This window comes from Oncorhynchus mykiss, chromosome 13 (genome assembly GCF_013265735.2).
Source record: "Oncorhynchus mykiss isolate Arlee chromosome 13, USDA_OmykA_1.1, whole genome shotgun sequence".
Taxonomy (NCBI): domain Eukaryota; kingdom Metazoa; phylum Chordata; class Actinopteri; order Salmoniformes; family Salmonidae; genus Oncorhynchus; species Oncorhynchus mykiss.
Genome location: NC_048577.1, coordinates 21,270,598 through 21,282,835, shown reverse-complemented (window position 1 = coordinate 21,282,835; position 12,238 = coordinate 21,270,598). Strand labels below are relative to the sequence as shown.

General features: G+C 46.2%; 1 protein-coding gene across 7 annotated transcripts in view; it reads left to right on the top strand.

The window, feature by feature from the left end:
- Positions 1–12,238, top strand: part of LOC110485936 (regulatory-associated protein of mTOR) — a 202,750-nt gene that overhangs the window by 182,605 nt on the left and 7,907 nt on the right. For 2 of the 7 annotated variants that reach the window (XM_036940602.1, XM_036940600.1), the window contains exons 27-30: positions 1,125–1,239; positions 2,081–2,205; positions 4,393–4,494; positions 8,395–8,445. In XM_036940602.1, the coding sequence (XP_036796497.1) occupies positions 1,125–1,239; positions 2,081–2,205; positions 4,393–4,494; positions 8,395–8,445 (393 nt within the window). Of the gene's footprint in view, positions 1–1,124; positions 1,240–2,080; positions 2,206–4,392; positions 4,519–8,394; positions 8,446–12,238 lie in introns of all 7 variants that reach the window. The other 5 variants (XM_036940601.1, XM_036940599.1, XM_036940605.1 and 2 more) reach the window with 3 other exon arrangements.

Genomic DNA, 12,238 nt, shown 5'->3' with positions numbered 1-12,238 from the left:
CGTGGAACAGAGACAGGAAAGTAGAGAGCCGGGGAACAGAGACAGGAAAGTAGAGAGCCGGGGAACAGAGACAGGAAAGTAGAGAGCCGGGGAACAGAGACAGGAAAGTAGAGAGCCGGGGAACAGAGACAGGAAAGTAGAGAGCCGGGGAAAACGGAGACAGGAAAGTAGAGAGCCGGGGAAAACGGAGACAGGAAAGTAGAGAGCCGGGGAAAACGGAGACAGGAAAGTAGAGAGCCGGGGAACAGAGACAGGAAAGTAGAGAGCCGGGGAACAGAGACAGGAAAGTAGAGAGCCGGGGAACAGAGACAGGAAAGTAGAGAGCTGGGGAACAGAGACAGGAAAGTAGAGAGCCGGGGAACAGAGACAGGAAAGTAGAGAGCCGGGGAACAGAGACAGGAAAGTAGAGAGCCGGGAAATCAACCTCAAAGGCTTCTAAAAAACTGATTAAACTGATTGAACTGTTTTATTTGTGATGAAAGACATGATGAGTTTGCTGAAAGCAACAATACAAGGTTTCCCGCTTGCAGTATTGAATTTTGCATGGTAGAGAAAACGACACAGACAAGACTAGCTTTTAATTAACACCTTTTCAAAGTCGGAAGTCCTTGCCAAGGTCTTGCTAGGCTAGATTAAAAAACATTTTCCTCCGGTATTTCTTTTGTTCCCGACTTTATGAAATATTTTTTTCAATGAGTATTTCTTCTCTGAAATTCTTGACAGTCCTCTTTGAGACATTCCAGATAGCCCGAAGGACACCTTGACGACACAAGTGATGCTTGTCATGGCAGCGAAGCCAGACCTTTTTAGACAAGGATTGTAATGCGACTGTTGGACTATTGAATAGGGCTCTCACAAGCAAATGTTCCGGCCTTTATGGGAGTTACAAGAGTGTTTTCATCCAAACATATCTTTACTATCATGATACCACAGTCACACACCCATATAAATATAGACCGCTTGACTTATTTTCATGAATTGATGAAGGCAAATAATATATATATATGGATTGTAATTGTTTGACCGTTTACATTTTGTACATTTTTTATTTATCTATGACTGACTGTTTGATTCTTGTTTGGTGTCAGGTGACTGATAGTGCTCAGTGTCTCCTCCCCCTCTAGGCGTGACGCGTCTGGACGACCAGATCTTCATCAACCGTAACCCTGGCGTTCCCTCCGTGGTCAAGTTCCACCCCTTCAACCCCTGCATCGCCGTGGCAGACAAAGACAGCATCTGGTGAGAGACTGCTGTCTTGTGCGCAACGCCCCAGCTATATTTGAGACGCATTATTGACTGTCTCGTATGAGTCTGTCCCTGTACGCGATGCTCTACTTTGGCCAGAGACAAGCAGTGCCTTCAGAAACTTTTCACACAAGGAGCACGACAGTATGGGAGAAAGAGGAAGCCATTTGAGATGTGGCCATTGACTGTGTTTGTTTGCTGATCTGAGGACTGGATATGTGGAAACAAGCCATATGGTGTGGGTTATTTGTGTTCGTCTCTGTGAAAAGAGTTTGAAAGTCATCAGAACCAGGTCATTCAGACACATGCTGTAGTGGCAGCCCTGAGAAAAAGTCTGTCCCCTATCAGGGCCATGACACAGTCCAGTGACGCACATAGAAACATAGCTGGCAGTGCTACAGACACTTGGTTTGATGTAGAAGTGCTGGAAGTGACTAAAGTGCTGGGAGTGACTAAAGTGCTGGGAGTGACTAAAGTGCTGGGAGTGACTAAAGTGCTGGAGTGACTAAAGTGCTGGGAGTGACTAAAGTGCTGGGAGTGACTAAAGTGCTGGGAGTGACTAAAGTGCTGGGAGTGACTAAAGTGCTGGGAGTGACTAAAGTGCTGGGAGTGACTAAAGTGCTGGGAGTGACTAAAGTGCTGGGAGTGACTAAAGTGCTGGGAGTGACTGAAGTGCTGGGAGTGACTGAAGTGCTGGGAGTGACTGAAGTGCTGGGAGTGACTGAAGTGCTGGGAGTGACTGAAGTGCTGGGAGTGACTGAAGTGCTGGGAGTGACTGAAGTGCTGTCAGTGACTGAAGTGCTGTCAGTGACTGAAGTTTATGTGTGTTCTGTAGTTTCTGGGACTGGGAGAAGGCGGAGAGGTTGGACTATTTCTACAACGGGAACCCTCGCTACACCCGCATCACAGCTATGGAGTACCTCAACGGACACGACTACTCCCTGCTGCTCACTGCTACAGGTCAGACACACACACACCTCTACTCTGTCCACACCTCTACTCTGTCCACACCTCTACTCTGTCCACACCCATACTCTGTCCACACCCATACTCTGTACACACCCATACTCTGTACACACCTATACTCTGTACACACCTATACTCTGTACACACCTATACTATGTACACACCTATACTCTGTACACACCTATACTCTGTACACACCTATACTCTGTACACACCTATACTCTGTACACACCTATACTCTGTACACACCTATACTCTGTACACACCTATACTCTGTACACACCTATACTCTGTACACACCTATACTCTGTCCACACCTATACTCTGTCCACACCTATACTCTGTACACACCTATACTCTGTACACACCTATACTCTGTACACACCTATACTCTGTCCACACCTATACACTGTCCACACCTATACACTGTCCACACCTATACACTGTCCACACCTATACTCTGTCCACACCTATACTCTGTCCACACCTATACTCTGTCCACACCTATACTCCGTATCGCTGGTTCGATTCACCTAGCCGACTAGGTGAAAAATCTGCCGCCGTGTCCTTGAGCAAGGTACTTAACCCGAATTGCTCCTTTAAGTTGCTGTGGATAAAGTAGAATATAAATTCTCCCCCCTTCAATCATCTCACGAACACGCACATACACTCAGACTTAATCATCTTGCGCGTCACACAAACATATGCAAGTACACATACACGTTAAAAAAAAATATCTAACAAACAGTCAATCTCTTCAGCATCACCCAATTGAACTGAATGCAGAGATCTTGAACAATGCAGGAACTAAATGGATCCAAGTTGCCTCAATTCAATTACACCATTTTGCAGCAAATAAATGTGCATGTTTCCTCCCTCCTAGACCTTGAAGCCTTAATAAGCCTCCAACGCCTGACTCACATCCTCAGACCGGAGCACGCGCACATTGTTCCCTGGGTGACAAATGCCGTCTTAAATAAGTATAAAAGGAATTAAGTCGGCAGCGTTATATTGAATTGCTGGAGAGCACCATTCTGTTCACTTTATTTCTCTCATGTGAAACTAATTATCGCAGGGCTGTATTAAAATGCTTTGCGGCTCCAAAGTCATATACAGTAATGTGATTTTGTCTGTAATTTTAAACATAGTCATTCATTCACCCTGGTTTGCAATCCTGTCTGAATACTTTCAAAATGCATCCGTATTTTTGAAGTTCTTCCCTAACTTGACGTGAAGGATCAAGCTCGATGAGTCATTGCTTCTAGGAAGAACAGACTACATTGAAACATGGCCTTGACTTAGGCTAAGTGGCTCAAAACTGAACGCTCAGGGTTTCTTTGACAAATCTGTTCAGGAGGACTAGAGAAACAAGACCCTGTTATTAACACAGCCTTGAACTTAGATGTGGCTGTGATGGACTTGGCCAACCCGGCTTCCCGTGGGAGTTTATTAATACTGGATTATTTGATTAATCCGAGTTAACGCAGCGGTGTGTTGCCATGGGTCAGTGGTGCACTTGAGTGATGCGCGTGTAGTGTACTCATCTGTGTGTGTGTGTGTGTGTGTGTGTGTAGGCTTGAAAGCAGTGGGAAGGTGCCAGGCTTGAAGGAGAGGCACAAGCGCATTGTATTGTACATATGAGTTTGTAAAGTTGAAGGAGGCTAGAGGCTGAAGAGACGAGGTCAAATTGCTTGAAAGTTGCTTTGTTGTAGACCCAATGTAAAAACTTTTGTTCAGAGATTTGTTAAGGGATGCATGTTAAGGGATAGGATGCCTCCCAAACAGCAACCTATTCCCTATATAGTGCACCCATAGGGCTCTGGTCAAAAGTAGTGCACTATCTATGGAATAGGGTGCCTTTTGGGATACAAGCCATAGACTGTGCTTCTGTTGTGTTCTTTCGGCACTCTTAGGTCACGGACGCGCTCGAGGCCGTAGTGGTTAATGCAAATCCACGTGCACATGCTTCGTCTCTCATGGGCACAAAGGGAGGAAGTGTTTGTGCAAGTGTAAATATGGAAGTTGTTAGCGACCTCTAACCTTGAATGATAATATCTAACTTTTTTTTTTCTCTTTTCCTTCTCGGTCACCCTCCTTCCTTACTCCAACCATCCTCTCTCTTGCTCTCTTTCTCTCGCTCTTTTTTTCTCTTTTTCTCTCTTCCCTACCCTCCTCCTCTAGATGACGGGGCGTTGCGTATCTGGAAGAACTTTGCGGACCAGCGGAACCCCGAGATGGTGACGGCGTGGCAGGGCCTGTCCGACATGCTCCCCACCACCCGAGGTCAGCCCTCCTCCAGCGCCCACAGTAAAGACCACGCTATTTACCCCCCCTAGACCTCCTCTATTTATCAGCCTAGACCCTCAGTGTACCTCCACATCGACCTCCGTTTTACCCCCAGTCCCACCACCACCGCCACACAATACAACCTTTACCCAATTCCCATCCACCCCACTACCCCAAACCCTCAATCCACCTAGTCCCCACCCGCTCAGAATTCAGACCCTCATCTCCCCACATCCCTTTTCCACTAAATTCTCCATCCCCTGTCATATTTCCCACTCTACATCTGCAAATTGCTTGTCCATGTTCCTCTCTGTATTTCTCTGACGTGGCCATTCAGTATAATCGGCTATGCTTGTGGATGGCAGGTGCAGGAAATTGGCTGCTTCATTCTGCATTCATTCATTCGTTCATTTGTCAGGGACGATGTGCAATGTTTCATACTAATCTAGGAATTTATTTTGGTGCAGTTTAGGCTTGAGTTAGAATTGCGTCAAATCAAAACGACGTTTATTGGTGGCATGCACAGTTTAGCCCATGTCATCGCGGGTGCTGTGAAATGCTTATGGTTACTAGCTCCTAACAATGCAGTAAACTGTAAAGAAATGAAGACGCGTCGGTATGAATCTAATTAACAACCCAAAAAGCGCTGTAACAGTCATCCAAACGCAATCTATACGTAGGGCAGGGTAGCCTAGTGGTTAGAGCGTTGGGCTAGTAAACGAAAGGTTGCAAGTTCAAATCCCCGAGCTGACAAGGTACAAAATCTGTCGTTCTGCCCCTGAACAGGCAGTTAACCCACTGTTCCTAGGCCGTCATTGAAAATAAGAATTTGTTCTTAACTGACTTTCCTGGTTAAATAAAGGTCAAATAAAAAATATAAATAAAAAAATGTACACCAGATGAATATCCTCGAGATATGCGAAGAATGCTATGTACAGCAGTAGATATATTAAGAGTTGAGCTATGTCAGGAATCCAGTATATGAATAAACAACTGTAACTAAAATGTACGGAAGTAGAAATATAAGAAGTGTGTGAGTACATACAGGCCAAGGACGAGCTGTTGTATGACATAGCTGAATCACATTCACTTGTTATCTGTGGTGGGCGTGTAGGAGGAGGGCAGGCAAGCGCGCTAGCTGGTAGGACGTTAGCTCTGACAGCTCTGTGTAGAATCATAGAATGAGAGACGCTCTGGGGCGGCAGGGGAGTGGTTAGAGCGTTGGACTAGTAAGCGAAAGGTTGCAAGATCGCATCTGGTTAAATAAAGGTCAAATCAAGAATGAATTATTTTCTTATGAGTGTATTGACAAAGATGAGCAGAGTCCCTGCTCAGGGTACCTGCTGAGAGGCGACACACTTAACTAGCGTCACACGGAGAGCTGTCAGGTATTCCGCAATCAGGATTTAGCAGGGTAGCCACCACTTCACCTTGGAGGTGGAGAGGGTCTGCGCAGCTCAAGCTTGCGTTGACACAGCTAGCGCCGTTCAAATGATCCTCGTCGTTTTGCCTCCTTTCATTGAGGTCTTCTAACTCTGGCCTACGTTCCTGCCACGTTGACTTTATGTTGCTTTTATGTTTAATCTTCCTCTAGCAGAACAAGGCTGCCAGCTCCCCCACAATGTAATAGATGTATTGGTGTTAATTGTCACTATGCTATATGCAGTTAGTCCTGTTGTATTGCAGTACGGACACACACACATTCATGTGCAAAACATGCTCTTTCCATGGCAGACTGACCAGATTAATCCAGATGACAGCTATGATCCCTTACTGATGTCACTTGTTAAATCCTCTTCAATCAGTGTAGATGAAGGTGAGGAGACAGGTTAAAGTAGGATTTTTAAGCCTTGTGACAAGTGAGATATGGATTGTGTCATTCAGAGGATGAATGGGCAAGATAAAAGATGTAAGTGCCTTTGAAACGGGTATGGTAGTAGGTGCCAGGAGCACCGGTTTGAGTGTGTCAAGAACTGCAACGCTGCTGGGTTTTTCACGCTCAACTGTTTCCCGCGTGTCTTAAGAAGGGTCCACCACCCAAAGGACATCCAGCCAACTTGACACAACTGTAGGGCCAGCATCCCTGTGGAACGCTTTTGACACCTCGTAGAGTCCATGCCGCTACGAATTGAGGCTGTTCTTAACGTTTTGTACTCTGTGTACTAGAGGTCGGCCGATTATGATTTTCAACGCGGATACCGATACTGATTAATCAGACTATTTTTATTTATTTGTAATAATGACAATTACAACAATACTGAATGAACACTTATTTTAACTTAATATAATACATCAATAAAATCAATTTAACCTCAAATAAATAATGAAACATGTTCAATTTGGTTTAAATAATGCAAAAACAAAGTGTTGGAGAAGAAAGTAAAAGTGCAATATGTGCCATGTAAGAAAGCTAACGTTTAAGTTCCTTGCTCAGAACATGAGAACACATGAAACCTGGTGGTTCCTTTTAACATGAGTCTTCAATATTCCCAGGTAAGAAGTTTCAGGTTGTAGTTATTATAGGAATTATAGGACTATTTCCCTCTATACCATTTGTATTTCATTAACCTTTGACTATTGGATGTTCTTATAGGCACTTTAGTATTGCCAGTGTAACAGTATAGCTTCTGTCCCTCTCCTCGCTCCTCCCTGGGCTCGAACCAGGAACACAGCGACAACAGCCACCCTCGAAGCAGCATTACCATAAGTCATAAACAGCGCAATACTTGACGCACACCGAAGAGCTACTGGCAAAACGCACGAAAGTGCTGTTTGAATGAATGTTTACGCACCTGCTTCTGCCTACCACCGCTCAGTCAGATACTTAGATACTTGTATGCTTGTATGCTCAGTCAGATTATATGCAATGCAGGACACGCTAGATAATATCTAGTAATATCATCAACCATGTGTAGTTAACTTGTGATTATGATTGATTGAGTTTAATGCTAGCTAGCAACTAGCATTAGCAACTACCTTGGCTTACTGCATTCGAATAACAGGCAGTCTCCTGCAACGAGAGGCAGGTCGTTATTGCGTTGGACTAGTCAACTGTAAGGTTGCAAGATTGGAAAATCTGTCGTTCTGCCCCTGAACGAGGCAGTTAACCCACCACTCTTAACTAACTTGCCTAGTTAAATAAAGATGAAATAAAAGTGTTAAAAATAAAAAAAAATCGGTGTCCAAAATTACCGATTTCCGATTGTTATGAAAACTTGAAATCGACCCTAATTAATCGGCCATTCTGATTAATCGGTCGACCTCTACTGTGTACATACACACTCATTCACACTCACATACGTGAACACCAACACCACGTGTATTCAACAAGGTGCACACACACACACTCGTCCTCCCTGTGGTACAGGGGATTTAGACTCTTCTGCCCTCCAGGCTTTTAGATGAGATATTATCTACATCCCAAATGGCACCCTATTCCCTATATAGTGTACTACTTTTGGCCAAGGCCATAGGGTGCATATATGATTTAAGATGGAGTGTAGCTATCTGGCGCCTGCTTTAAATGCACAGCCAGTAGTTGAGTCGTGGAATATCTCTCTGTTTTTGATCCGGGCGTGTCCGTGGTGTTAATTTGGAAGATGTCATGCTGGGGAAACTGTGGCCTTGTTCTTCCACTGCTCATTGTGTCTGTCTGTCTGTCTGTCAGACTCGCACAAACTAATACACAGAGAGAGTGCGTGTGCGAGACTGCGTGTATGCGTCAGAGTGAGTGAGTGTGTGTGTCTGTGCATGTGGGGGGGTCCTTGCTTAACGGTATGTAGTGCTGGGGCTGATGTGCTTCTGACTCTCCTTCCCCTCTCCCCGGCGCCTCCCCATCTCCCTCCTCCTTTCTGCTCCTCCCCATCTCCCTCCTCCTTTCTGCTCCTCCCCTTGCAGGTCTGGCCAGGCGGGTCTCCATCTATCTTGACAGGAGTAAGGGACAGGGAGGTGAGTGCTTCTGCCGCCTTTCCCTTTCCCACTCAGTGTGCTGCACAAACTCCAGCAGTCTGCCCCTGCACTACTTCTTCCTCCTGTTACTGACCCGTCCATCCCTCCATTCGACGATCCCCCCCCCCCCCAGGCCTCCCTTTCTTCAGTATCCCTCTCTCCACAGGCCAAAGCTTGGTATCGTGTATTCCTACCAGTACAAAACAGACATGAAGGGTGACAAACTCTGCCCAGACAACTGTGTAGTTTGAACTATAAGCTTTCACACACAGATAGAGCGTGATTGTCATTTTAGTTTTCAGGAATTGTTTTTGCATCGTTTGACCCTTATGAATAAATGAACACAAAACAGTATGTGTGGACGTAGTTAGAGCAATGCTTCAACTGCAGCGTGAACGTGCCGTTTCTGGTTCTATCGGCCCAGTATCGCTGCAGGGTTGGAATTACAGGGAACCCCCATTTAGTCTTACAACTGTCAACACGGCACCCCCATATGGGTTATAACAGATTTTTTGGGGGGGGGCATCCTCAATCATCTAATTTGTATAATTAGAGGCCTGCTGGTAATGTGGGATGTTGATAGTAGAACTAATGGACCTCCTTCCTCTAGCCCTGAGGCCTCAGTACCCATGATTTAGTTCCCTACAGTACCTGTGATTAGTTCCCTCCACAGCCAAGCAAAGTGGCCTTAAAACTGTCTTCGTCCAGACTTGGGTTTTTCCCCTGCAGCTGAATTGGCATGCAAACTGTGTCGGAGAGAAGACTATAGAGATTGGGAGGGAGGGTAGCGGTAGAGAGATGGATGGGATAGGGAGAGAAAGTGAGGGGTTGACCGAGAGAGGAGGAAAGTGAGAGAGGGGGAGAGAGATGGGTGAGAGAGGGAGAGCCTTGCCTGCCTGTTTGGGTGCTGTTTATTTCTATCTGTTGTGGAGCAGCGCCGTCTCCCTCTCAGCCCTCATTACGCCCTGTGGAGTTATCATTAGTGTTTGTTTAGCATTCCGGAGAGGGAGACCCACATCGACTTCCCGTCCACACAGACAGAGCGCAGACCTAATTAAGTTCTCATGCAGATGTCGTTTATAACATATTGCTCTCTCCCCCCTCTCTCATTCTCTCTCTCGTCTATCTCTCCTCTCGTTCTACTGCAGCAGCTTGAGGAAGTTGTTCATTTTCTTTTTTTTCTCTGACGAGACTGGGGAAGTTTGAGTGAAAGTAGGGCAGTCCTACTCCACGTACACTGGATGGCTGGAGGCTTGTTAAAAAGGCCTCTGGGAGGTAGTGGCTGGGAGGTGCAGGACTAAAAGAGGATAAGTACACAGAGAGGGAGAGCGTGGAACAGAGGGAGGAGGGGGGGGGCAGACAGACAAAGAGAGGGACTAGGAGAGGAACAGACGGAGGGGGACAACAGAAACTAAAACAGAGACTGAATATGAGAGAAGGCTCAGATGTCTCAGCGACTCTGGACCCAACCCAAATAACTGTGCCAAGGTTTTTAGTCATCACTGCTCTAAACACTGAGTCCCTTAGCCTGTAATACAGGTTAACTACAGGCTCCACTCTAGAGCTTTTTTCCTCTCGTCAGCTCACAGGTTAACTTGCCTAGCGCCAAAAGCGTCATAAACTACCGGTGTCCGTGTCCATCAAAATCAACCCCATCCATGGTGACGGCCTCATCGTTAACTACAGCCTTGTGCAGCGTAGTCCTAGTTAATTCCATCACCTGGGTCCCGGAGGACACTTTCAAAGCAAACACGATTAAGGGAATGAAAGAGAGAGAGGAGGGAAGTGTGAAGTCGGCGCGCAGTCTTTAATAACCTGCGCCGTGTGAGAGCCAGTCCATCAACAGGTGATTAATGGTGTGGAATGCAGAGGCAGTGCTCGTCCCCTGGAGCGAAAGAACAAGTGATGGAAATATAACGTGACACTGAGGGACATCTAAGGAGAGCTATAGAGAGAATGGGATTAGGGAAGTAGAGCCAGGGGCAGAGGTGAGTAGTGGAATGGGGCTATCGTAGCCACTGGAGACCGCTGACGCTAGTTTATGCAAACACTAACTGTAGGGCTAACCTCAGCTAGCACATATACGCACCAGCAACACCCACGCACAGGCAGCCTCGAATATCCATTCAATTATACATTATGCTAATGCTAACTAAATCATTAGCCGCTTTTGTAGTCGTTATTAAGGAGAACAATGGGCCTCCAGTTGGGAGGGAATTTGAGATGGAGGTTAGAGAGGGACAGTGTGAGGATGAGGGAGAGGGGTAGAGTATATATTCGAGGAGGTATTCCCCTGTGTATAAGAAGAAACCCCGAGAATCCGATTGTGACGAGGCAGCAATGCCTAGGCTGCACTCCCTCATCCACTCCCTCAGTCACACATCTCCATACACAATGGCGCTATTGATTTCTGTGTGGACTTCTCAAATCCCTGCCTCACTGGTTAGGCTGCCGTAGGGAACTGGGATTGATTCTGTCATTTTAGGGAAGTTGACTAGTGGCCTATAGAGTCTGTGAATGAACTCAATGTGTTTGACCCCGAGGTGACCTGAAGCCAGGCATTTTAAAGGGGCCTTTTATTGTCCCCGGGACAAGGTGCACCTGTGTAATGATCATGCTGTTAAATCAGCTTCTTAATATGCCACACTTGTCAGGTAGATGGATGGATTATCTTGGCAAAAGAGAAATGCTCATTAACAGGGAGGTAAATAAATTTGTGCACAAAATTTGCAAGAAATAAGCTTCTTGTGCATACGGAAAATGAATGGGATCGTTTATTTCAGCTCATGAAACATGGGACCAACACTACATGTTGAGTTTATATTTTTATTCGGTGTATATATAAACCGGTACTTCTGGTTCGAACCGGTTCAGAACTTTGTTATGCTGGTCGGAACATTGGAATGGAACTAAAACAAAATTGTGCTTCTGTTCAGATCAAAATGATTGGAAATGTTTTAGGGTTTCCAACCCTTGCTTGTATTCATCGACTTTCGTACTATCTGCCTGGAATAGTAAGAATAAACAAGGTTAGGGTTTCTCTGCTACACTCGCTTTCTCTCCCCATCAACCAGAAATGGGAATTTCTCACTAACACAGAGCTCCGGACTTCAAAGGAATGCCTCCTCTTCTCCCTCAGTCTCTGAATGGGGCCAGTCGTTCTGCGAGTGTGCTTGTGAGTGAGTGTGTGCACGCGTGTTAGTGTGTGCAACGAGGAAATCACAGAAATTTGTGTGTGTGAGGGTCCCAGCTCTGTGGGTGGCTGAGTACATTCTGTGAAGTGTTCCCCCACGCGTCTGCATGTGAGCCTGAGCTAGCTAACAGCCCGCGTAGCTGTGACGCCAGAGCTAGCCACACTGGGGCTTTGAAACAGGGCTGTGAGGGATTTGGACCAGACTGATGGAACAGGGTTGGGATTGTTGATGATGGGGAAGAGGAAGGAGATCATATGTCGGAGGAGGAAAAGTAGGAAGAGGAGCTGTGTGTGTGTGTGTGTGTGTTTATACAGTGTGTTGCAAAGGCCACAGCCGCTTTTTCAGAGTTATCCAATGTTCCTCTCCACACCTGTCTATCACACAGCACAAGTACAACACTCTGGGAAGCAGTCTCCCTCTGCCAGTCTTTGCCTGTTTGTCAAGGTTAGGCTACGCCCCCGGCCCTCTGCCGGGTGTCACACACTCAGTAGCAGCATATGGAGGTGCTGAGGGCTCCTCTCGTTCTCCTTTCTCTCTCTCTCTCTTTCTCTCTCTCTCTCTCTCTGGGTGTGAGAACCTGTCACTGCTGCCTGCCAGTA